General features: G+C 50.4%; 1 protein-coding gene across 3 annotated transcripts in view; it reads right to left on the bottom strand.

Moving 5' to 3' along the window:
* The window catches only part of PLXNA3 (plexin A3), a 70298-nt gene extending 47030 nt beyond the window's left edge, over positions 1-23268 (bottom strand). For 2 of the 3 annotated variants that reach the window (XM_081177182.1, XM_081177184.1), the window contains exons 1-7: positions 21567-21670; positions 13900-15138; positions 13197-13379; positions 5191-5319; positions 3893-3993; positions 2119-2242; positions 611-761 (exon numbers count right to left, since the gene is read on the bottom strand). In XM_081177182.1, coding sequence (XP_081033308.1) covers positions 611-761; positions 2119-2242; positions 3893-3993; positions 5191-5319; positions 13197-13379; positions 13900-15081 — 1870 coding nt within the window. In that variant the 5' untranslated portion in view covers positions 15082-15138; positions 21567-21670. Of the gene's footprint in view, positions 1-610; positions 762-2118; positions 2243-3892; positions 3994-5190; positions 5320-13196; positions 13380-13899; positions 15139-21566; positions 21671-22998 lie in introns of those variants that run through there. The other variant, XM_081177183.1, reaches the window with a different exon arrangement.
* Positions 23269-25939: the final 2671 nt, after the last annotated feature.

The raw sequence follows: 25939 nt of genomic DNA, 5'->3' as shown, positions 1-25939 counted from the left end.
TTGTTTTCCTCCTCCTAAAACTAGGTGCGTCTTATGGTCTGGTGCGCCTTATAGAGCGAAAAATGTGGCAAATGCCGTTTCCGTGCCCTGCTCTGGTTTTGGTGTTCCATTGCGCCAGAAGCGGCTTAGTTATGCTGGGCACATGACCCGGAAAAACTGTCTGAGGACAAACGCCAGCTCCCTCGGCCTGTAAAGCGAGATGAGCGCCGCAACCCCAGAGTCATCTGCAACTGGACTTAGTTGTCAGGGATCCTTTACCTTTTTAAGAATGCTTTGAATGTCTTGCGTGGATGTGCCTTGTAAAGCAGGTCAGTGTTACTGCATATCACAGTGAGAAAGGCTGGGGAGTCAGGGGCTAGGATAGACAGTGGTTACTCCATAGCCACCTGTTGTTGTTATTATTTATTTTTTGTACTGCCTTTCATCCAAAGATCATGGGACAGTTCACAACATTAAAATACAAAATGAGAACAAAAAAAAAATGTAAGAAAACAAAAACAAACCTAGGTAGCATGTTCATGCAGATTAGAAACTTCCTCCCAGCTCATAGCTCAGTCTCTTAGAACCACTCTGCTTCACCAACTTTCCCTCCCCACCTCCAAGCGCTCACCGTATTCCCCAGGGGGCTCATCCCTCAATGTAGGAGAAAGGCATCGGATCCCTCCGTCCACCTGCAGTTGCCCCTCGCTCTCTCCAAGGCTCTCAAAGGAGCAGATCACACCGGCCGTCAGGTCTGGGGCATTGTGGACAGTAAGCTGAAGCTGAAAACACAGCCCAAGAGAGGGCAGTCACTAGACAGTCACTAGACAGATTAAAATGTTTGGGAATTATATCCAAGGGAAGGAGGAGGGCACCGTGTGTGTATTCTCTACACTAGGGGTCACTTTTCAGCCCATGAGCACATTTGCAAACTGGATAAACTGGCATGGGCACCACGCACACACTGCAATCAAGGACATTCTGCCCCCTGTTCTATTGGCTACAACAGAATGCTTCATTCAAGCTGAATTTCAGCAGGGGAGGGGAGGGGAAAGAGATCTTCTGGGTGCCAAGAAAACCTTCTGTGGGTGCATGTGTTGCATTGGTGACCCGTGCTCTACAGGCCCCCTGACACATTTTATGCCACAAGATAACTCTGCAGCATGCATAAATTATAGAGGTGAAGAAGAAATTTCCATGCCTAATTATCTTAGTTCACAAAACACTTTCTGCAAACATTAGTATTTTGCAAAATTAGTTTTGTTTCTATGAGCTGGGTTGGGTGGCACAAAGCAAGAAGCTATGCAGGGCACTGAAGGCCTGCCCTCCGACTGCTGGAAACCTTATTCAGTGACTCACCTGGAGATCCTTATGAATCTGGATTGCATGGCCAAGTCCCTGCAGTCTCAGCAGCCTCACGGCCTTGGCCCCAATTGGCATAAAGCACAGAGTGTCTCGGGTACAAACCTGAACAGCTGGTACCAGAGCTTGGAATGGTGGTGAAGGAAAGTGGTAATTAAGCCACACACCAGTTGTGGGGCTCAACCAATTAAGCTAGCTTACTGGTGCAGTTTGCAAATAATTCTATAGTCAATGTAGTTGGTGAGTCATAAAAGAAAACAATTGCCAGCAGACTGTCTGATGACTGTCTTCAAAGGGCGTCGCAAGTACAACTCCAGGCTAGGAAATTGAGCCTAGTATTTACATTGGCCATTTTGGATATCTTGGGCCTAAACAGGTCCTAGCCAGCACTTTGAATTGTGCCCGGAAACAGACTAGTAGGCACTGGAGCTGCTGTAGAACAAGGGAAGGGTCTGTGCCCTCTAACCACCTTTGGTCAACAATCTAGCTGGAGCTTTTTGGGCCAGCTGGGAGTTTCTTAGCACTTTTCAAAGAGAGTCTCACATACAGCAGGTTACAGCAATCGAAACGGGATGTAGCTCAGGACTGTGTCACTGTGGCATATATTCTTCAGAGAACACAAGCCTAAGGAAAGGACCCCTCCTTAGAAAGAGGGGCAGGGTCAATATCTTCCCACTTCACCACCCGCAAACACAGAAGAGGTTCCTTGCCAAAGAAACACAGGAGAACAGAAAGCCAAAAATCCAGGCGGGCGCAAGGGGTGTACACAGGACTCACCACAATGCTGGGCTCTGTCACCGAGATGTTGTTGGGCTCAACAAGCAGCCGCACACATTGAGTCAGAGATGCTGTGAAACGGTGAGGCTCTGCAGCGCGGGGACACTCGCTCTCTCTGCAACACCTGAGCAGCAACAGAAACATGGCAGCTTGGGGAGGAGGGAAAGCAAAGGATGCTTTCACTGCCTTGCATTCTGCCCCCTTCGGCCACTGATGCCACCAAGGGGCCTGGGCTGGGTGTGGGGAGAAAAAGCTCACAGGGACCCGCTACTAGAGGAACAGAACTTCTTATCAAAGCACTCAGCGGAGCAGACTATCTTCTGATCTGGCAACAGAAAGCAGCACAGAAGGAGAAGGAGCTTTTGGCAGGGGAAGAGTTGGCAAGGGAGATGGGGGTGGAAACAGAAGCCAGAGAAGGCTCAGCAGTTCAGGTGTGTTAGGTGTGCACACACGTGCGGGGGGGTGGGGGTGGCGAGGAAGCTACTGCTTCCCCTCCAGGGCCCTGGAGGCTTGTTAGGCTTGTCAGTGCTGGAAGGAACCAAAGGAGCTTGGGGAGCTGGGGGTGGAGATGCCTGCCTTGAGGAAGGGTTTGTTTGTTTATTAGATTTATATCCCGCTTTTCCTCTCCAAGGGGCTCAGGGAGGCTAGAGTGAAATGCTGCCCACCCCCCAACAAGGGTTGGCAGGAGGGAGAGTGAAGCGAGAAAGCAAGCAAAACTCACACTGCCAGTCAAGGAAGAGAGAGACCATGCTGGGGAGTGTGGAAAGAGGAATTTTCTGCCCTCTCCTAACTCCCTCCGTGGCTGATTCAGAGAGCAGAGGATTGCAAGTGGGGGGAAAGAATTGGCTCAGGAGTGGAGGAGCAGTCCTAAGAGAATCAGCAGCTCCCACTACTTCTTATTTCTCTTTCTCTCTCTCCCTCCCTCTCCACTCCCCAAACCCAATACTACTGTGTGTGTGTGGGGGGGGTGTCACCTCCGTTCTCACTCTTTCTTCACCCCCCTCCAAGTATTATCACATAATTCTATATTAAGCTAGGAGGTGCAAGTTGCTGCGCCAGGTGCTGAGGCAGTGATAGGGAATTGGGAGGGAAGAGGGAGGGTAAAGGCAGGAGGGAAACATCTGCTAGCAGAGACTCAGCCGTGGCTGGCAGGGTGGGGCTGCCCTCTGCCCCATCTTCTCCCCCCGCCCTGCTCTGGCTCCGCTCTGCCTCCTGCAGGGTGGGGTGATATAAAACGCAGGGGAGACAGGAGGCATTGTTGCTGCAGGGAGGGAGGATGAAACTCAAACTTGCTTTCAATGGGGGCGGGGGCTCAGAAGACACCCCCTGCTCTCCCCCCTGCTGCCTTGCTCAATATGCCATGGAGTGATGGGTTGTGGGAGTGGAGGAGAGCAGGAAATAAAACCCACCACCTCCCACTCTCTTGGAGGGACAACCGCTGCTATCTTCTTCTTCCCCCTCTCCCCCTCCCCAAAACCCCCTCTAACTCTTCCTCCTAGTCAGCTCAGTGCTGGCAGATTTAATAGGATTAAGGCTCCTGCAGAGTCTAGATAAGGGGGAGGAGGAGGGAGGGAGGCCACAGCAGGAGGGAGGAGAGAGGGGGTCTCACACTGGGCTGCCACCTCCCTACTTGATCCCCCAACATCGGGCGGGAAAATAAAGCAGCATTTTTGAGGGAAGGGGGTGCTGGTGTCAGATCATGGATTCTTCGCCTGCCAGCCTGTACAAGGCTTCTTCCGGGGGGCCGGTAGTGCGTGGTAGGAAATTCTCTCACCTGTTGTGCAGGACGCACCAGCCGCAGTGTGGGTCTCTGGAGCCCAGGCACTCAGCACAAGACGAGTACTGTTCACAGTTTTCCACGGGGAGCCGGACCACCTGAGGGGAAAGGCTAAGTAATTAGACAAGGCCTTCCTTCTCCTCATCAGAATCACTAGGTATCAGGGTTGCTATTCCTTTCCACCGCTGCCTCCAGCAAAGCGTCTGTGCCTTGAGCAGATCCACAACAAAGTCAAAATCCAGCAGGTGCAGGTTTCTGGTACTGGGGAAGGCACCTGTTGAATTTCTGCCTGCTATTAAACTGCACAATACTCTGATAAAGAGTGGGGAAAGCTGGCAGCTCTGCACAGCACCCATCTTCCCAGTAGCCCTAACCCCAACTCCTACAAGCCTCTTCCGCAGAAATCATACTCTTAACCTCAGCATCTGATCCTGTTTCACAGGCAGCATTGTGATTCCATCCCAAATGTCAAATTTCACAGCTCCCTCCTCCACAAAAAAAGCAGGTTTTGCCTCTTTGCAGTTTTAGGGATCTTGTCTCTCCGGAGAAAAGTTTTGCCAAGAACCACACAAACCCCAAACACCCCTTTTCCACCTGTTGTCCCTAATAATGCACTAGAGATTTCCCCTCCCCACTTAGCAGGATAAAATACCAACTAGTTCCTCTTAATAGGCATGTTTTAAACACAGTGAAATATATGCAGAGTCAAATTGCCCTGCTCTTAGCACTGAGTGCAAAAAAATGTGTCTGGGATGTGTGCCTTTTATAAGTGGGAAGACCCATTTCTCTAACCCCAGAAGTGTTGGGTGCTGGTGGCTGTAATTGCTCAGAAATTACTCTGATGGAAAATAATTATTCACAAGCCTTCTTGCACTCATCGCCTAATGTTCCAGCATAAGGCCTGGATCAAATTGGAAAAAAACAGTACCAGTTAGATCAGGAGTGGAGAACTTCAGGACCAGGACACAAATGCAGCTCTACAGCTCTTGCTCTCAATACAGCTCTTGCTCTCCCCACCCACCTTCCTTGAGGGCCTCTGCCCTGCTATTGAACACTGACAATACCTCTTCCTTGCCTGTGATTTGAAATGTAGTAGGAAAGCAAAAGTCAGGCCTGTTGCCCCACCCCACTTTTTCCCCTGACCACACCCACTTTTGCCTCTGGCCCCGCCCACCACTGTCACGTGGCCCCTGGAAGTTTGCCCACAAGAGAATGCGGCCCCCTCAGGGGTCTGTCCTCTCAGCTGCAGTGTGACAGAAGCCTCTCCATCCCTCTCCCCTCTCCCTGAGGCCGACCTGTCTCTGGCTGAGCAAGTAGAGATGGCGCTGGTCCGGACTCAGGACCATGTCGCGCAGCAGCGGCTCCCCAGGCATCACAGGAACAGACTCGTAGAGATGTGCCTCCTTGGGGTTGTCCACACGGACCTGAGGAGTGCAAGCGCACGAGCAGCTTTATGCCAAGTCTAAAGGGGATTCTTCTCTTCTCACCACCACAAGCTTCCTCAGGTCACAATCCAGTATTTGAGGGGGGTTGGAAAAATTGGGCTTTGTTGGCAAAGGAAAAGGTGTGGTAGGGTAAAGCCTGAAGCTGGGTTCAGATTGCAGTTTGGCACTCTTCTGATTCGCTGGGTGGCACTGCAGCAAGTCATGCTCCCAACCTCACGTTTTTATCTGTTATAAGGGCAACAGACAAATATAGTGGAGTATTTTGTGCCACGGGGAGTTACAGAGCTGATAAGGAAACGTTTTGTATGTGGTGTCAGAAGTGGGATATTGTTTCCTTGGAGGAACTGTGAACCATGAGATTGAAGGAATTAGCAACATAGGAATTGGCAACAGGACATTCAGAAGTCCCCCACCCCACCCCAAAAGACAAAAGCCTTTTGCAGGTTTAGCTGCTAAACCTGGTGGTCAAATGTTTATCCCAAACCATGGAGCCTGCTGAAAAGAGCACTGCATCTGGGTAAAAATTTCAGTCATACACTGGCTGGATAAACCACCGTCTCCAAGATGGCTGCATATTTTGGGTGCTGTATGCTGGTGCACATATACCACAGACAATTCATTTTCCTGTGAAAGTTATGAAGGCTGCATGCATTAAAAATCACAGCAAAGGTTCAGTCTGTACACACATAAACACACACACCTGAAGGGTGCACACCCTTCACCACTTGAAGAGTGGTTTAAAAACAAACAAACAAACAAACAAACAAACAAACAAACCCAGAGCTAATTGTTACCCTAATCCACAGTTCCCCATTTGTCAAATGAAAATGGTATTTGCTTTCATCTTTGTAAACACCCCTCCCAGTGTAGTATACCTGCACAAAGTGTGCCTCACTAATGCCAAAGGAAATCCACTAGCAACATGTGGCAGGCAACCTTGGACTCAGTAAAGCACCTATCTTGCAAGCTGCTTGGAATGGCAAAAACTGGAGGGAATGAATGAGGGAATGGATGGACGGATGGATGGATGGATGAATGAATGAATAAATGCGCCTAGTTGACTACATGCCCTGAAGTATATAGTTTATGAGAAATTTTGTACTGAAAAAGCAATCAGGCACCACAAGAATGTTTTTGAAGGGTCTGGATTACATAGCTGCTGAAATTCTCCGTAATCTAACAGTCTGTGCTATGCACAAGACCCCACACCGAATTATACATTTGGGAGTCTCCAAAGATTAACAGCTCTGCCTATTTAAAGGGAGGTGGCGTACTTTTAAGTTTGCAATTTGGGAGGGGCAAAGCAAAGAGATCCAAAGGTGCATCCACCGCTGGATACCTTCAAGACGATATTGCAGCATATATATTTAAGCACGTGTATTTGAATCTTCTACAGGCATGTCAGTCCTGCTGAAGAGGGTCAGTGCAAAGGATGCAAGGCCAAATCTAGCCCCCTGAGATGGACTAGTGACTACTATTTGCCCACAGAAGCAATGTGGGCGGGTGGTGGTAGCAGCAATGGCAATAGGACCTGGAACTGGGGAAGGAGAGGTGTTGTGTGAAGCAATTCAACTATTTTATTTTTTTTAACACCTTTACTATTTGTTAGCAAAACTGATAGTGCAATCCTAACCCTGATGAAGTGAAATCAACCATCCACTGGAATCTGTAGGCCTCTGCCGCTATGGAGGCCCACCCATCAGCAGACGTTCTCCATCCATAGTAGAAGAAAACCACAAAATGGAGCAAGGCGCCAGTGGTTTTGGATCTGCGGGATCCAAACCCCCATGCACCCTCTGATGGGCCAGATCTCACACAGCCATTCAGCTGTGTGAGCTTGGAACTGATGCAGCAAAAGAAAAAGGAAATACATATATTTTTTTAAAGCAGCTCCCACCTGCTGCCCCGACCAGAGCTAGCTGTTAGGGCTTCCGATGGGGCAGAGATCAGCCACTGCTGTGCTGCTACCGAACTAGTAATTTTGCTCTATGAAAGCTTGCTCTTTGCAATTTTGTCATTCTGCTTGCCTTTGCAAATTAAAAATAGGCATAAGATTTGAACACAAGAGGAGAATTGCAGAAGTTAATCAAAATTTCTTCCATGCAAAAGGGAGTTTGTGATTAATGTTCCCGTTTCTTTGTCTTAGGCTGTTTTTCCAAGGGACATGGTTGCTTTTGCAAGCTAAAATAGAGACTACTATCTTGGTTTTATTTCGATACTTCAAATAATAAAGTCAACAAAAAAATCTGAATTACTAATATGGTTACTGGTAAATTCAAAAGTCATACAGCAGAACTTTGTACAATTTCTGGAAGTGAGTCATAAGACCTGAGAATTTTCATAAATCTAATAACCCCTTCCTCACAAGCTTCCTCTCACCAAGGCACAGACCCATTTAATCTTCTGTATTAGCCACTGTGCACAGAACCCCCCATTAGCACTGGTTTGGACCACTTTGTGCAAAAATATTTCACTTCCAGCTACTAGCTGCATATCACAGGGGAAGTTGTACAGTATGCATTGGGCAAATTACCCAGGAAATACTCTCTCACAGAGCCCAGATGGAACTTGCAAGGCACTTTCCAAAATGGCCCCAGAGCTTGAATGTGGCCTAGAGCCTAATGTCACTTTGCAGACAGAGCATGTTGTCCCTCTCTTCAACCCTGTAGTGTCCCACTATGTTTTCTTAAAATCCACTTTACTAAAAAAACCACCAAAAGTCATTGATTTTGACAGTTACTCAACTATTTGACATTTGCATTTTTGAATGGGTAAAAGGAAAGACGTGTTACTTTGCAGTACATACAGTATTTAGTGGTATGACTTTTAAAAATAGCATTCTGAACTTTTGGGACAGGTTGGCGAACCTGTGACCCTCCATATTTTGTCAGATGACATCTCCCACCATCCCGGACCACTGGGGAGTCAGGGGTCCAACAATATCTGGCAGGCCACAGGTTCTCCACACCTGCACTGAATGACATACAGGCAAAATACCCCTCTCTTTTAAAGAAAAAACATTTTGTTATTCTGCAACAGCCAGAATTGGTTCCACAACCATCAGGATGCATGCTTCTTCCTGAAGAGTTTCAGAACACTTCTAAAATTGATAATGGGATGTGGCCTTTTATGGCTTGAGCCACTTAACTGCCCAGCAGCTCCATGGTCAAGCCAGCCCAATATTAATGGTTTCCAAATTGATCTTAAAACAACGATAACTTTGAAACACTGTGCAAAACATTAAATATAATTGATTCACCTATGACCTGGATTTCCCGTGAAGCATTAGAATTCAAAGACAGCCCAGAAGAAGGCCCAGTGGAAAGAGAAAAGGTTGGAGGAATGGGGCAGAGCACTGCTCTTCAGCCTTGGGTCCCCAGATGTTGATGGGCTACAACCCTGGTCACCCCAACTGTTGGCTAAGCTGGCCTGGGATGTTGTGAGTTGTAGCCCAACAACACCTGGGGACCCATGACTGAAGAACTCTGGGGGTAGAAGTTGACTCCAGGTGCTTTCCCCCTACCCCACCCACTATGATTGTTTTGCTACCTACCTGGGTCTTGAAAGATGTTCCAGGCTTGGATAGCGGCCCTTCCCCTGACCAGTAAATCCCACGCAGGGCTGCTTCATTTCACTCTCTCCCTCCCTCCTTGTAATGTTATTTTGAATTGTTAACATAGTTTATTGTATCCGTACTTCAGGAATCTGACAGGACTGAAAAGCAGTCTAAAAATAACCTCGATAAATAGCCTGGCCTGCACTGGCTTCCAAAGCGGTGTGTGAATAAACTGAACAGAACCATTTCCTCCTTCTAAAACCCAATAAAAGTTCAATCATGAAATAGATCTGTTTGCTGCTATTCTATAATGAGGAGAATGTACAGAGCAACCCTAATGAAGTTTACTCAGAAGTCAGACCCACGATATCCCCAAAGGATTGCAGCCTTAATCGCATTCAGCAACATTTATAATCTGGAGAGAGAGTAATGGGAGAGGGATGGAAGAGGTTCGGCAGCTCTGTGTGTGTCCCTCTGTGCAGAAGCACACATGTATAAACACAGAGAAGTGTAAACACAGCTCCTAGAGACCTGGGGCTGGGGGGTGAAACTTGAGAGACTCCACTGCTTATTTACAATGTTAAAAAAACACACCAATGAATTGCCAGGAACAGGTATAAAATACCACATTCCCAATAAATAAGGACAACTGGGTCACAAGCATCTATGTTTCCAAAACAGACACAGAAACAGAAGGGAAGGAAACATAGATTGTCTTTATTCGAAGCTCTCCTAAAAAGTATGAAGTAAAAAAGGGAAGACTACAGTCAAGGGCCAGATTTAGGTTTATGAGGCCTTAAGCTACTGAAGGTAATGGGGCCCTTTACATAGCAGGCGCGGCCTATGACTTACGTTATAGGAGCCTACACAACACAAAACACTGTTGCTGTATTTTATTTGTTTTTTATCTTATATTTTGGAAATGTACATCCAGGGTTTTTTTCTTCTTTCAATTTTTTGGGGGCCCCCAAGAGAGTGGGGCCCTAAGCTATAGCTTGTTTAGCTTATATGTAAATCCAGCACTGAGTACAGTCCTTGGAACCTGTGCAAACTCTACAAAATCATCTCATAGGCATCTGGCAAGTTTGGGAGGGGAGAGAAGAGTGGGCAGTGGAGAGGCAACAGATGGAAGTGAATCCCCCCCCTCACAGGTTCATAATGCTCAAGATTTGCCACCACACTACACAACCACAACTCCATTAGAAGTGCCCATTGCGTGTGGTCTGGGAAAGAGACAAGTTGCCCCTAGGACAGGTGGTGGGAGACTGAGTGGAACGATCTTCTAGAGTGGAGGAAGCCTCCAGATGTTGCTTGACTACAACTCCCATCATCTCTCACTAGTGGCTATGCTGGCAGGGGCTGATGGGAGATGGAGTCCGCAACAACCAAAGGGGCACCACACTGGCTACCCCCTGCCCTGGAGTGATGTGGTAGCCTCATGGGCTTCAGGTGGAGCCCAGGGGCAGAACGGAAGGATGCTTTCTTTTCCACATCTGAAGAAAATACCTACAATGGGGAAGATTCCCCCTCCCTCTCTCTCTCTCTCTCTCTCTCTCTCTCTCTCTCTCTCTCTCACACACACACACACACACACACACACACACACACACACACACACTTGCCCCCAGGAGATTGCTCAAAGGAGCTTTCATCCTGGCCAACAAAGCCCCATTGAGCCTCCCCCACAAACCAACCAGGCCCCTGGGGGTCAGTGCAGTTGTGGAGCTGGAGACTCAGATAGGAGTCCTCCTCCCTTCCCCAAGGAACGGGATAATGGTCCTTTTCAGACTTGACTGGGGGAACAGGCAGGTCACCCCTGGGTGAGGCTCCAGGCTGCACAGCAACAAGGCAATTAGTGTACTGAAGGCGGCAGAGGGGGATCTGGGAATGGAGAGGCAGACGGAGGGGCTACCTCCCTGCCTCCTGCCATCCTAATTGAATCGCCACCGTTTGCATGAGGGACAGAAGGGGGTCGTGACCTCCCTTCATGCCCCCTGCCAGGGGTTCAAGAGTTTAAACAGCATTTCTCTTCTCCGTCTTCCCCCACCACAACAAGCTGTAACTCAATTCCAGGCCACCAGCCCCAAAGACCAGACGCCCCGTACGCTCCCAAGGACCCTTCCACTTCAAAACTGACCCCACAGCTGGTGGGGGGTGGGAGGCAGCACGGGACAGAGAGAAAGCTGGAAGGGGCAGCTGGGGTTGGGTTTTCTCCAGAATCAGAGAAGTCAGGAGGCTAAAGCACCCACATTGCACCTCGAAAAGGCCCACCCTGGGCCAATTTAAAATGGTGGGTAACCCAGAGAGTGAGAAAGATAGAAGCCCAATTGTCCAGTGAGGACTGAGACACAGCAAGAAAGCGAGGCTGAAACCAAAGCCGACATACAACCAAGGCACTGTTTAGGGAGGAAGGAAGAAAATAATAACATAAAATAAAGAGACGGACAGATGCAGGGGATGCAGACAGATGATGAGGGGAAAGCATTCTGTACAAGCAAGGAAACACATTATGACTTCACATGCTCCAGAGATAGAAGATGTTACCTTAAGTAAATTATGGGGCCACATCCTGGTGACAAAGGGAACCCTGAACCTAACTGAGGATAATTTATGGCTTTAGGTCGCATGCCTCCCATCTGCCAGCAACATCTCCTTCCCACCAACCACGCACACACTTGCTGCAAAAGGCAACCAAATTAGGTTGGAACATGCGGAAAAAGCGGGGAGGATTAACCCTGGCGCATCTGCCCCACCAGGCACCATTACCTGAGCTTCAGCCTCTGCGACCCCAATGCCTGGACACTCCCCTGACCCCTCCAGCTCTTTTACAGTGCACAATTACAATCTCCATCTGGCTCTGCTCCTCTCTCAGACTTGGAAACCCCCCCCCCTGCCGCCACCCAGCTAGATGGAGGAGGGGTGCGCCAGCTCATGCGCCGCCCAGTTAATATTTAATGCGCCAGGTCTGTTGGGCACAAGCCTCTGCAAAGTGGCAACTAATGGCAAAGGGTGGGGGCTGCAAGTAACAACGGCTTCTCTCCCACCCCCACTGCACAGCAGGCAATGCTTGGGGGGTTGGGTTGAGAGAAGAGGTTTTCCATAAAGAGAAAGGGCATTGAATGCCTCCTCAGATGCCCCTCTGAAATATTTTGCTAGATCTAGAATATCAAGGCTTATGGGTTGTTGTTTTTTTGGGGGGGAGACAGTATCCAGCAATTTACCTGGACTTTTGACACTTGAAATAGAAGGACCCACCAGGTTCTTTGGACTGGAAATTGTTTTAACTGGTTTTAATATTGTATTTTTATATTGTTGTATCCTGCCATGAGACACGGAGAGGAGTAGTAGTAAGAAATCCAATGAAATAGAAGTCTGTCCAGTGACCACCACTGTTGCCAGACATGTTTCCACATTGCAACCCCCTCCCCACCTCAAAATGTAATTGCGAGAGGTGTGGGACAGTTGCCTGGCATCCCATGGGGCACGGCCCAATTCCTGAGCATGCCGCTCCTAGCATAAACTAATTTTATTCTCTTGGCACTTTCTTGCCCAACTCTCAGCACAGCAAGTGGAAGATGTGATACCAGAAGTGTGAAATTAATTAAAAATAAGAAATGCACGCGGGTGCCTAAGATTTCCTGGAAGCTGTTTCCACCCTTGCCAGCCCAGGTGTGTGGAGCCCAGCTAGGGAGACTGCAGTGACAAGAACAGGGCACTCAGCACATAGTCAGAGGTACTCAAAATATGTGGTCACAATGCGCAGAAAAATATAGTCTCAGCCAATGCATCACTCACATTCTACAGCCTGCCACTGACTTTTGTTTAAAATTCTAACAGTGACACTTAGGAGTTCTGAATGAGATTACACAAGATGTGCCCTTCTGTTCTGGAAAAAAGGAGAAGACCTGGCCACATAAACCGTGTTGGAGAATGCATTTTTATTTTTCCTGGTGAAGGTAAAATGATAGCATACCTCCCACTAGTAACAGAAAACTCTTCTAGAAAATACAGTAGCTGTGCCAGAGAGGATGGTCCCGATTAGGGGAGGCTTCTGAGGAATTCTAATTCATATACACAGACCCAGCTCAGATTAAGACCATGATGTCTCATAGGAAGGTGCCTGAATCAGAGTTGTCTACACTGAGAGGAATCTCTTCAGGATTGCAGGCAGGCTCCTTGCCAGCCCTGCCTGGAAATGCTGGGGACTGAACCAACCACACTCGTGTGGAGACAACCACTTCCACCCTCCCACATTCTCCCTCCCCACCCCTTTTCCATACACCGAAGGAGAACATCTCACCTTCTTGAGGTTGCCCGCACGCGTGCCAATGAAGACAACCGAGTGGCCACGGTAGGTGTAGGCAGCAACGCTGGCCATCCCCTCAGCCTTCTCCTCCAGCAGCGGGAGCCCTTCAATGACCTGCAGCCCCCCTAGGGGCTGGTTCAGCACCAGCCCACAGAAGTTCCCATTGATCTGCATGGGCTGGAGACAGGGAGACAAGGAGGCGAGAGTCAACATCAAACGGGATTGGGTGCCCTTTCCCTGCATGACAGAGCTAGAGCTGGGTACACAATGGCACTCTATTCCCCAGCAACTCCTATATTCTAGAGCAGAGATGGGGAATCTGTGGCCATCCAGAGGATGTTGGGCTCCATCAGCCCCAGCCAGCAGTCAGAGATGATGGGAACTGTAGTTCAATGGCATCAGGCGGCCACAGGCTCCTCACCCCTATCCAAAGTGTGTTTGTGCCTCAATTTTCAGAGGAAATGTAACAGGTTTTGTTCACAAGACCCAAAACAAGACTTCCTGGGCTGTTACGTGTGAGTTCTGGGGCAAAATGGCACCAAGGAGGTTGAGAGAATGGCAGAAAAGGCCCAAACATCTCTCAAGTACCAACATTTTGGGGAGTGGGTGTCCTATTCTTGGGGGGGGGGGGAGAGACACAGAAACTAGCAAGAAGGAACTGGGGTGGCGGGAGAGTCCAAATCATGCAGCATCGTACCGTGTTGATGCAGGGCAGCTCTTTGTTGAGAAGCCAAGGGAGGGAGAGGCGGCCTTCCCCTCGGTAGCAAGACTGGATGCGCTCCCGGATGCGCTGGTTGACCTCATCCAGCGTGAAGAGGCAGAGGAGGCTCTCGCGGGGCGGGGCAGCGCGGTTCTTCTGGCCTTGCGAAAAGGCGGCGTAGAGCACATCCTGTCCTTCTGCGATGCCTAGCGACCGGGCCAGCTCGCGGCCTGCCTTGGCCAGCTGCGCAGCCTGCACAAGGCGGTACTCCACGCCATCCTTGGAGCAGCCCAGCGGGAACTCCACGTAAGAGTAGAACTCTGTGTCGTTGGCACACAAGCGCACGATCTTGGAGGAGAAGAACCGCTCTCCACCAGTCACGCCCGGACCACCTGGGCCTCCCGCCGGCTCCAGCGGGGTCTGAGCTGTGTCCAGCTGCAGGGTGAGGAAATACACAAAGCCACCGGAGACAAATGCAGAAACGTAGTAGATATCGAAGGCCGGGTAGAGCGAGAGAGTGTCCGAAGGTACTTTGATCTGGGAGGAGACAAACTCATCCTGATAGACCAGGCTGAACATCTCTGGACTGCTGGCGTCGGGGGTCAGGCGGCGGCTGGAAAGAGTGGGGAAATACTCTGAGCGCCCCCCAATGGATGTGCCCACAAAAAACTGGCTGGGCTCCCTTGGCTGCTCCACAATCACACCAACCATGGCGTCTGGCTCGCGCCCGCCGGAAAGATAATGCTCCTTGCGCTGGTGCGGCTCCCCCAGCTTGGCCAAATCATCCAACCGCAAGAGCTGACACACCCCTTGCCAGACGCTGCCACAGGCCACCAAGCGGCTGCCAGCATAGTCGATTAGCAGTAGCTTGTTGACGTTGTCGGCGGGGGCCAGGCGATGAGCGCAGAGTCGCACGCCGGGCGGAGGGTAGCAGCGGGGGTCGTCGGGCACCGGGCCCGTGGTGTGAGCCCGCAGCTGGGTCAGGTTGGCCGAGAGCTTGAGGATGCGGTTGATGGCCCCAAGGTAGACCTCGCCCGTGTCATGGTGGACAGCCAGGTGTGTGAGGGACAGGTCTGAGACTGTGAAGGCGGTGCGTGGGGACAGCACACCCAGGACAGGTGGCGGCGAGGAAAGGAGGACCACAGCTGTAGTGGTGGCCATAAGCAGCAGCCGCCACATGATCACCAGGGAGTTGCCTGGGGTCAGGCAGGGCCAGACACAGGCAGCTCATTCAGCCTGCAAGTGGGGGGAGGGAAGAGAAGAGGAAACGGTGGTTAAGCACCAGTCCAACATTGTGCAGTCAAAAAGCAAAGCCTCCAGCAGAAATGACATGTTTATGTGTTTTTGTGGGTATAATCAGCTGCCATCCTACACATCAGGAATGAGGAACTTGTGTGGTCCTCCAGATCTCACTGTACTGTGCCACTCCCATCCTCCCGGGCCCTGCTGGTGGATGGGAGCTACAGTCCAGCAACATCTGGAGAGGAAAAGAGCCCCCCATCATTGAGTGAAGACCCACTGAGTGGAACTCTCTTCCCAGGAGGCATGTAGGAAGGATTGGGCAGCCAGGTCACACAGCACTTATTTGGAGGGTTGCTAATAAAGGGAGTCTTCTGGAATTAGGTTTACAATTACTAATGCCAATCTGAAAATCTCCCTGGAGCCCCTCCCGAAAGGGGCTGCAAATGCGTAACAGCACCTCTTGGCTAGAGATCCACACTTCCCACCCGCCGCCACCCCAAGTAAAGAGTCACAGCCGCCAAGGAACTCGTTTTCTTCCTTCCAACACCCTTGCAGCTTCTCATTAGCACCCGCCATGCACAGCATGAAACAGCACCCACAGAATCGAGAAGCAAGCACAGCATCTTGCATCACATGCACACACACAGAGACGCACACACACACCTGCAACAATGAAGAAAAGCTGAAGGCAGCAATGCCACCTGTCACATAAAACGAACAAAGATGGCACTAACCAGAGGTGGCTCCCTTCTCAATCCCAAGGATTCTCTCCACACAAATATCTCAATATCTACAGCAGGAGCTGCAGACTCAGGCCCAGGGGCCAAATGTGGCCCTCTAAGCCTCCCCTGGGCCACACAACCCCTGGCCTACTCTACACCATTGTCAAGCGCTTTGCCTAACGAGAATGTGTCTTTGAACTGAGGCAATGCCTCTCGCTTGCCAGGGTGGAGGGAGACATGGAGTTTGTGTGTGTGTGGAAACCTCTGGATTTTGCATGGCTGCTGTACGAAGGTCACGTCTTACCCCTTCACTTTCACTTCTGCCTCGGCCCACCATTGGCATGTGGCCCCAGGAAGGCTGTGAATGAGGGAATTTGGCCCTCAGGCTGAAAAGGATTCCATTATGCCTAGCCGTGGCCTGGTACCAAACACACAGTCCTCAGAGGACAAACCCAACACGCCTCAGATCTGGATCTAGCTCTGAGGGATCCTCCGAGGGAAGGACCATTGAATAAAATGCTCCTCAGGGCTCCAGAATGCCAGCACCAAAAGGTTCAGGCTGAAGACTGATAGCACAGGACGTGTCCACAGACTGTGTGGCTCAAAAGGTTTTCAGGTGAGAAGCAGTGAAGCTTCTGAATCCCAGTTGCTGGAAACCACAGGAAGAGAGAACACTCTTGCACGGGTCCTGCTTGCAGCCTTCCGACCAGCATCTGAGTGGCCGTTCTGAGAACAGAGTGCTGGACTAGATAGGCCATTGGCCAGATCCTGCACTATCATCTTATGTTCATCACCAGCAGCTGTGGTTAGGGTGTGGTCTAGGAGGCCAGAATATATCAGGTCTCCCATTTGAACCTTCCAGTTACTGGAAAGAAAACAGCTCCAACTCATAGCTGTCTACCTTCCCTTTTTTTGCGGGAAATTCCCTTATACCAGCGCCGTTTCCCACTGCTTCCCGGATTGTTAGATATCCCGTAGACTGTCCCCAGGACTGGTGAGGCTGCTGATCCCTTCTTTTCGAGGCTGCTGATCCCTTATTTTCAAATCTGAAAGTTGGCAGCTATGCTCTAACTCCATGAATCTGCACCTAGGTGCCCAGCCTTGCTTGGCTTGTATTCCCTTTGGTATTGACCGTGGACTGTACCTTGACCTTGTCTTTCAATGATACTTTGAACCTGGACTGATTCTTAGGGCTTGAGAGCTTAGCTTGCTTTGGGCACCATCATCCCAGCTCCCCTTGGCGAGTGTTTTGCATAGGTGTCTTATACCTCCCTGGACTGGGACACTGGCTCTCAACAGCGCCTGCTGGAACTTGACAAGTCCACCACCCCGATCCTTGCTATGTACATCATCACAGCACCACCTCCAAATAAATACTGTGGGGCCCCACTGAAAAATGATACGGGCAGGCAAAAAGAACTTGCCCATGCTGCACTGCATGTTGATGGGAGTCCCATTTACATAGGGCCCTCAGCCACTGCATGCCACTGCAAAACCTGCCTCAGCTACAGATCCCCAGCATGTTCACAGAAGACGTGCAATGGCTCAGGGCCCCAATTAAACTGACTACTGGGCATGTGCAATGCTTCAATGGAAAGTTCTTGCCAGTTCACCTCATATTCAAATGGGACCTTATGGGCTGGTTCATAGATGATGGCTCCATCATCAAAGAGCCATCTGCACACTCTGGAACATGTGCAGAGAAGGGCAACTAGGATGATCAAGGGTCTAGAAGCCAAGCCTTATGAGGAACGGTTGAAGGAGCTAGATATGTTTAGCCTGGAAAAGAGGAGACAGAGAGGAGATATGACAGCCATCTTCAAATATCTGAAGCGCTGTCACATGGAGAGTGGAACAAGCTTGTTTTCTCCTGCTCTGGAAGGGAGGACTTGAAACCATGGCTTCAAGTTGCAGGAAAGGAGATTCTGACTAGACATACGGAAAAGCTTTCTGACAGTAAGAGCTGTTTGACGGTGGAACAATCTCCCTCAGGAGGCTGTGAGCTCCCCTTCCTTGGAGGTTTTTAAGCAGAGGTTGGATGGCCGTCTGTCATGGATGCTTTGGCTGAGATTCCTGCATTGCAGGCAGTTGGACTAGATGACCCTTGGGTCCCTTCCAACTCTTCTATGATTCTATAATCAAGACAATACTCTGCATGTCTGAATGAGCTAGGAAAATAGAGAGCTGCCTTATAGAGATCAACCTTCAACCAGCCCTGCACTGACTGGCAGAGACTCTTCAGGGTTTGGCAGTCTTTCCTAGTCCTGCCTGGAGATGCTAAGGACTGAACATGGGACTTTCTGTATGTCAAGCAGCCTTCCTTCCACCCCCAACTGTAGGCCATAAACCACATTTCCCCATCACTTCAAACACAATGATTTTCACTAGGCTGGCATCGCACATTCAGCTTAAAGAGGCGAAGTAACAAGAAACCAAGCACTGTGGTTTTGTGTGTGAACTAGATCCCTTGTGCCTACAGGCCCTCAGCTGCATGTTGCACACCATCCAGGTTTCAGAAAGCTCCCATGCTTTACTTGTCAATATGCCATCCCCAAAACAGCTCTCTGAAAACATTTGTGGTCACTGCCTGCCCTTCATATGCAAGATCACAGTTTTCACACTTCAGGTGAACACATACTATCCCCAAGCTTACAAATTCACTGGCTCCAGCCATTAGCAAGCAATGCAAATCTATCCTTTTACCACTGGCTGCAAGTACGAACTGGTGGCTAAAGTATGCATTAAAGCAGGAATGGGCAAACTGGTAGCCGTCAGTGGCGTAGCGTGGGTTGTCAGCACCCGGGGCAAGGCAAGTAATTTGCGCCCCCTAACCCGTGGATTTGCGCCCCCTAACCCTAACCCCCAGATGTTGCGCCCGGTGCGGCCGGCCCCCCTGCACCCCCCACGCTATGCCACTGGTAGCCGTGGGCAAAGGCTGGTTGATGAAGCAATTTTACCTGCTTCCCAGAGGCCCTACCAGCACTATTCTAAGGTGTGGTATAAACACAGATCAGTTTCTCCTAAGAAAATGTTTTTAAAATTAGAGAAATAAAGAGCTACTCTACACTTTAATGTTATAGCCTTGTTTTGAGCCTAATACCCTGTGGTGGTACTTCCCCACAGGGATAGCAGTGCTAGTCTTCTGCAGCCAAAACCATTATCTTGTGGCACCTGAAAGACCAACACTTTTAAGACAAATTTGTTAGTCTTAAAGGAACTACAAGACTCTTTGTTGATAGAGACTTGCAGAATTTATCATAGAGTCTAATCTAGAGAACAGAGTAGCTCGAGATAATGCAGACACACAGCTTTGAATCTACACCTATTACACAGTAACACCTCCCAATATCCCTACCCAATTTCCCATGCTATTTTGGACTTCTTGTCCACAGATCACAGAACTGTAATACACGCACACACATACACAAAGCCTGCAAGCGCCCCCACCTTAGCTTACAGAGTGAGGGAGGCCAATTAGATCATCAGTCCGCCTAGCCCAGTGTCATCTGCTTAGACCACTGAGCATACTTAAAAATAGGGGTGTGTATAGAGCTGTATGTGGGCATGGAGAAACTATGTTTTTGTGGTTTCTATTAAGTGTGGTGGGAAGGGACTCCCCCCCCCCCAAAAAAAAAATTAAGGGTCATCCAGCAACCTTGCCCCCCATTCTTCAACTGAACTGGAACAAACATGCAAACCCTATACTGCAATAAATAAGTGTAATATACAACCACATCTTTACACACACTCTCCTGCTGCCGATACACACATTCCAGTGGCTTCCCTCTGCCACCTTGTCCCTTCCCACCACACTAAGGCACTGAATCAGCCTCACCCACGATGGTGGCTCCACAGCAGACCACCTCATAACATCAGTACCCACCAGCCTCTCAGCCTGTCGCTCCAAATATCCTAACCGATGTGCATACACCCCCCCTTTTCATTCAATGCAACCTTCTGCAACCCAAGTAAACCACAGACCGCTGGGTTCGCTCTTCATTGATACAGCTCCTCCAACAAGCTATTTCATTCCTCCTCCTCCTCCTCACCCCCCAACCCAAATGCTCAGCCTCTCAATCATCCACCTCACAGGAAGGAGAGAGAAATCTCCCATCCCACATACCAAGCTTCTCCCCCTCCCCAATGTCTTTTTCTCTACTTTCCCCTCCTTAACAGGCATGAATTATAAGCAGACCCCTCCCAGAAAGAGGCCTGGAAGAAGCACTGGGTGGAACAGCAACCATAACCATTCTAAGACCCAATACATTATTACGCCTGCAACCAGGGAGGGAAGCACAAGTAGGAGGAACAGTCTGGGATCAACCAATCTTCCTGCCAATAGAGAGAGAGAGACCAACCTGTTACACACACACTTCAGAGTTGTCCATCAAATACAACACTGGGCCTCAGAAACCAGGGTTCAAAACAACATCACAGCCATAGGTCCTCTAGGGGTAAGCCTAATCTCAGTTTTTCCACTCTGCAAAATGGGAACAATTGGATTTCGCTCACAGATCTTTTAACAAAATAAGGAAATGCTTTTCCCCCCTTCTCCTTTTTCTAAAAAAGCAATGCATTCAATTAAAGGCACAGGAGAGCCTAGAGCTCCTTCCTCTCTTCCATTCCAGAACACACCACCATCAATCAAGTTGACCCAATTCCCAGAGCTTGGAGACCCCTCCTCGCAAAACCCACTCCCTTGAACTCCAAACAGCCATCATAAAGGTATAGCAGGAGGAATTCTGGCCCCTCCAGCAGAATCCGCATCCTCACCAGCCCCACCAAGATAACATGCTTGGAAATTCCTCCAGTACAAATGACTAATTTTTTTTTGGTTCCAAAAATGACGAGAAGAGGGGGGGGGGTTTGTTTTTCGTTTTAACAAAAGCAAAGGACCAGATACAAACAAGTCCACCGGCAAATCGCGTAGCATCGCCAGATCAGGGGCCAGCGAGGTGATGTCTATGTTACCTACTAAGCGACCCCCCCCAACACACACACACACACACACACACACACACACACACACACGGCAAGCCCAGCTGGAGTGTGATGGGCGTTAGCCAGGCTCCTCCACTCCGGATCGGGCTCTTCCAGGGTAAGGAACCAAATCATTGTGTGGCGGGGAAGAAGGAAAGAGTTGATCTCTTCCACCCAGACACGCACCCAGCTGGTGCCACCTCCAAACGGCCAGTCTTCTCTGACTTGGCATTCTCGCCCCTATTCCCTTACCTGTTCGCTTCGCCTCCCCCCTTCTCCCGGCCCCGCTTCCTTCCTGTGACGGCCGCCCACTTGCTCGGAAGCCCCTTTCGCAAACCGGAGAGAAAAACCAGCGAGGAGCCTCCCTGAACGGTAGGCTGAAAGGAGCCGGCGGAGGGGGGCGAGCCGTGCAAGAAGCGCCACCACAAAAGAGGGGTGGGGGCAACAGATGGGGCGTCTGCTGCTGGCACAGACCCAGGCAGGGGCTCCCCCGCCCTGTCTCGCAAAGACCCCAGTGAGGGGAGGGGGATCCCGCGCCATCCCCCCCCCCGCAGGACCAAACCACCCTTTTCTTGGCGTTCCTTGTTGCTCCAAAGCGATGCAGCCCGGCGCTGCGACGGAGGGGGAGTGGGGCGGCCATGTGTGGGGTGATGCCCCCCTTCCTTCCTCTCCTCCGGGTCCCCCCAACCCCTCGGCAGTTTGCGCGGATCCCGGCTGTACCTGCCCGCCGTTCGCTCCCCGCCCGCTGCCTCCCTCGCCTCCGTCTCCAGCCGCCGCTCTTGCTCCGCGTCTGCTCCCGCCCCAGCCGGTCGGAGCCCTTTAAACGCCGCCAGAACCATTAAAGGCATGGGGGGGGGGAGAAGAGAAGGGTTGGGGCTTGGGGAAAGCGGCGCCCCCCGCGCCCCCTCACCAACCCCTTCCTTGCCCGGTCCCTGAAACCTCTCTTCCCCGGTTTTCCTTTGCGCGAGCCCCCGTCCCTCTAAGGGCAGCGGGAGAACCGTCTCTCTCCGCCCCGCCAAGGAGTCGCCATGCACGCGCACCCCCGGCCCCTGGAATGGTTCCGCCCGGGCACTCATTCATCCAGACCCGGGAGCGGCGGCGGCGGCGGCGGCCAGTGCGAGAATCCGGGGCGTTCGGCAAGCGCTTGGCTCCCGCTCTTGCACACGCCGAGCTGCCGCTTGGATTTGTTTGTTTTTTTGTAAATAAGTGCCCGACCTGGAGAAGGAAGCAAACGCTTGCGAAGCCCACGAGGCAGAAACTGGCTGCAAAACTGAACACTCCCCAGGCAATCGGTGCAAGGAGCGCACGTGCGCAGCTCCCTCTCGCCCTCCTCTGCTTTTGCACTCCTCCTTGCAAGGGACAGTTTCGCGCGCGCGCCCCCCCCCCGCCCCCACCCTGGAGAAGATGCCAAGAGTTAAGAGGACGGCTCTTTTGCGAGCAAAGGAAGATGCTAGGATAATAAATCCTCCATCTCTCCGCTGCTAGAATCCTCGAGCCTCCTTTCATATTTATTTTTTATTTTGGGGGGTGAAACCTCGTGAAAAGAAGCGAAAATGTGCTGGGTGGAGGGCAAAGGGGCTGACCCCCCGGTTTATAAATTCCCAATTACTGTACACCCCTTCCCGGCCCTAGGCAACGTTGCTGTGTGTAAGGCGCCTCCTAGTGGAGAAACCGGACTAAGACTCCTGTCCTCCCCCCACCCCTGCCTAAAAAAAGCGGAGGGCGGGGGAAACACCAGTTGCACGCCTGGAAATGAGCTCGCCCCCCCAATGACACCCCTAAGAACAGCTCTGCCAGTCCTAGCCATCTTCTCGCCCCCAGACCCCCTCTCCAGCTCCCCTTGCCCTTTCCCCGCTCCAGACCCCAGATCTCTCCCCGCACCCTTGTTTTGGCTGCCGCTGTTGCCGCCGCCACTGTACCAGCCAAGGCACGTTGTCATGGCAACGGGAGCCAGGAGATGAGAGATGATGGACAGGAGGTGGCGGGAGGATGATGGAGAGACCTGGGCGGTGGGATGGGTCAAGGAGGGAGAGGGGAGATAGGGGCGTGGGTGGGTCCAGGGGCCGGGCAGGATGGAAGCACGGGCTCCAGAACCATTGCACACCCCCACTTCTCTCTCGAACTATATCCCGGGCTCGGTCCGGTCCTGTACCTCCTCCTCTGCCGGCTCCTTCCGTCTAGGATTCGCTCGCTCCGGATGAGCCGCAGAGCGCGCAGGCTCGAGGGCGGGGGCTGAGTTAGTGTCCCGGCTCAGAAGAAACGGGGAAGGGCTCGTCCCGGGCCGGGATCCAAGGGAGGGGAGGCGAAGCGGGGCCGTGGCCGGCCGGCCTGCGATGCTGCCGCTGCCTGGCACAGCCAGCGCCCAGAAACCGCGGAAACTCAACCCGCCCGAGGCCTCTGATGAGAACCAGATGCCAGCGCCGTCGCAGCTACCGAGCCTGGCAAGGGCCGCGTCCACGTGGGCTGGGCGGGCAAGGCGGCCGGGCAGGCGGAGGGCTCCGGAGGGGAAACGTCGCGAAGGACGAGGGGCCAGCAAGAGAAGCGGGGCTCGGGCGGGGGGGATCTCGCATCAAGGAGACGGACGGGGCGCCTCGCTCTCTTCCAGGTGAGGAGGCTGGAGTGGAGGAGCCAGACTTCATTCGAAGCAGAACCGGATTTCAATGCGAGGTGTCTGTGTGGCTCAGCCTAAAAACGCAGAGGGCCAACTCCCAGGGGCGGAGATCCCTTTGGCCCCCCAACAAAATATTTGAGGGCGCCCCCAAGTTGATGGACATTGCCATTCATATAATGTGTACCATGTGAAATATATTCTGAGTCGAGTGTGGATTTCATGCTCTTTATTCAGCTCATAGTGGTGAGGAGGGATGGAAGTTCCCCAGAATGTCTGCTTTATATACATTATTTACACAATGGGCCCCACGTGATTGGCTAATTCTGGGGTTCTCCTGTAGGCCAATCAGGTTGTGGATTCACTTCCACCTGGAGTTGGATTGGGTGGCTCCTGTGGACCAATCAGACTGCTTCATTCTGGATCCTATTGTTCTAAGACCAATCAGACTGCTGCATTTTGGATCCTATTCAACTCAGTACATAACACCGTGTTATGTGATGGATTATATGGGGCGGGGCTTATTTGCCCCCCAATATATTGAAGTTGGCACCTGTGGTGATGGGAGAGTGCCTCTGAACATATTCAGAGTGCGCCCCTCATCCTCTTTTTGTTCGTTTGATGGCTACAGTCCACCCACACAGATCCGGAGCATGGCAGATATTTTAGGCGTTAAGCACTCAGGGTAGGTGGAAAAAGAGTAAGTGCTGTATAACATTAAAACAATTATTGCCTTATGCAATATTTGGTTATATAAGTTAGTTGATCTAAAATAAGTTTAGATGAAACAAAAGAATAGAGAAAGATCAGAATGGAGCCCTGAGCAGCTGGAGAAAAGGGGTTTCTTGCATGGCAAGTTTCTTGGGATTCGTATGTGTAGAAAGCAAATCCTTCTGGCTCTTCCGTAAATAAGCACACAATAGCAGAGTAGCAATTCCCACCCACCTACACTTAGAATGAATTGCTCCATAAATTGGGTTGTTTCTCCCCCCTGAAAGTTTGTTTTATCCTCCATATAACACAAAAATGGGAACTCACTCTCAAAAGAGTGTTTTAATATCTAGGGTTGCTTGCTATGTTCCTGGTTTAGGAAGCAATTCTGTCCAAGATCAAAAGGTTTCAGCTCATTCCAAACCAACTATAGGCGGAGGCCTGTTTTTTCAGTCATAAATATTGCTCCCAGCTGAAATTTCACTGCAATTAATAGCCGAGGTAGAAGGTCCTTTCTCAGAGGCCTAATGCTCTCCGAGATGGTAGACATGGATCTGGGCTGTACCTCTTGAGACTTCAAGTGGGCTCTGTTGATGGAAGGCACATAGGGGGCTCTAGCCTAGGCTTCGCCCTTCTGATATTAAAGGTTCACAGAATCAAAGAAACATAGAATTGCTGAGTTGGAAGGGACCCTGAGGGTCATCTAGTCCAACCCCTGCCATGCAGGAACCTTTCACCCTGAATTATTTCTGCGCACACCCCTTCCTCCACCCTCACCTGCTTCACAGATTTCTTCTAAAACACACCCCACAATATTTTGTTTATTTATTAAATTTGCATATTCCCCTTTACTTGAAGCACAAAAGTACAATATAAAAACAAGAACAAAACAAAACATAGTCTTTCCTGGTAAGGAAAGTGCTCCACAACTACATGGCCGCACCAAACCTAAAGTCCTGCTCGGATTGTGGTGGTTTTATTTCAGATCCCTCAGAAGCAGCGGCACATCTACTATTGTTTCTTTTTCATGTACAGGGATGATAATAATGATTATTAGGAGCATTCAGTCATGTGAGCTCCTAATTGCAGCCTGATGTGGTATAGCTCTGAGACAGGTTTACTTTTTCACTGAGAACTAAGGCCTAAAACAGAGATGGGGAACCTGTGGCTCTTGGATTCCCCTCAGCCCACACCAGCATGGCCAAAGGTCAGGGAGGATGGAGTTGTAGGCCAACAACATATGGGGAAACACATGTTTCCCCATCTCTCAGAGAGAGAGAGAGAGAGAGACTCTGTTCTGGTTTTTCAAAATCAGCAGTTTGGCTCTATAGAGAGTTTGTGACTGTTGTTGTCACTTTTCCACCAATATAAATCTTTTTTTTAAACAGGTGACAGCTGTTCAAAACTTTCTACATCCTTTCTTTATAGTGCTACATTTAGGTGTTAACACTTGTGGCAGTATTCCAGATGTTGTCGCTTGTTCTAGGCTTGCCACCAGTTCCTTGTTTCAAGAAACAGTTGCTAAATGTTAATAGGAAATAAGGAACCATTCCCTGAAATAAGGCACAAGTGACTAGGGCAATTTGTTTCCTCAGATCTTGCTCCCATGGCTACATTTTTATTCTAATCTTGATAATCCAAAAGGTTATTGTGGTAATGAGCCATACCTTTTAACGTATGTGAACCACTGTTATATAACTACATCAAATGGAGTGAGACAAAAATGAGTAAACTGTGATTCTCTAGCGAGATGATGTTGGACTCCAACTCCCAT

This window comes from Podarcis bocagei, assembly GCF_964188305.1.
Source record: "Podarcis bocagei genome assembly, chromosome: 17".
Classification (NCBI taxonomy): domain Eukaryota; kingdom Metazoa; phylum Chordata; class Lepidosauria; order Squamata; family Lacertidae; genus Podarcis; species Podarcis bocagei.
The sequence above is the reverse complement of the archived record's forward strand: the minus strand, read 5'-3'. Positions and strand labels throughout refer to the sequence as shown.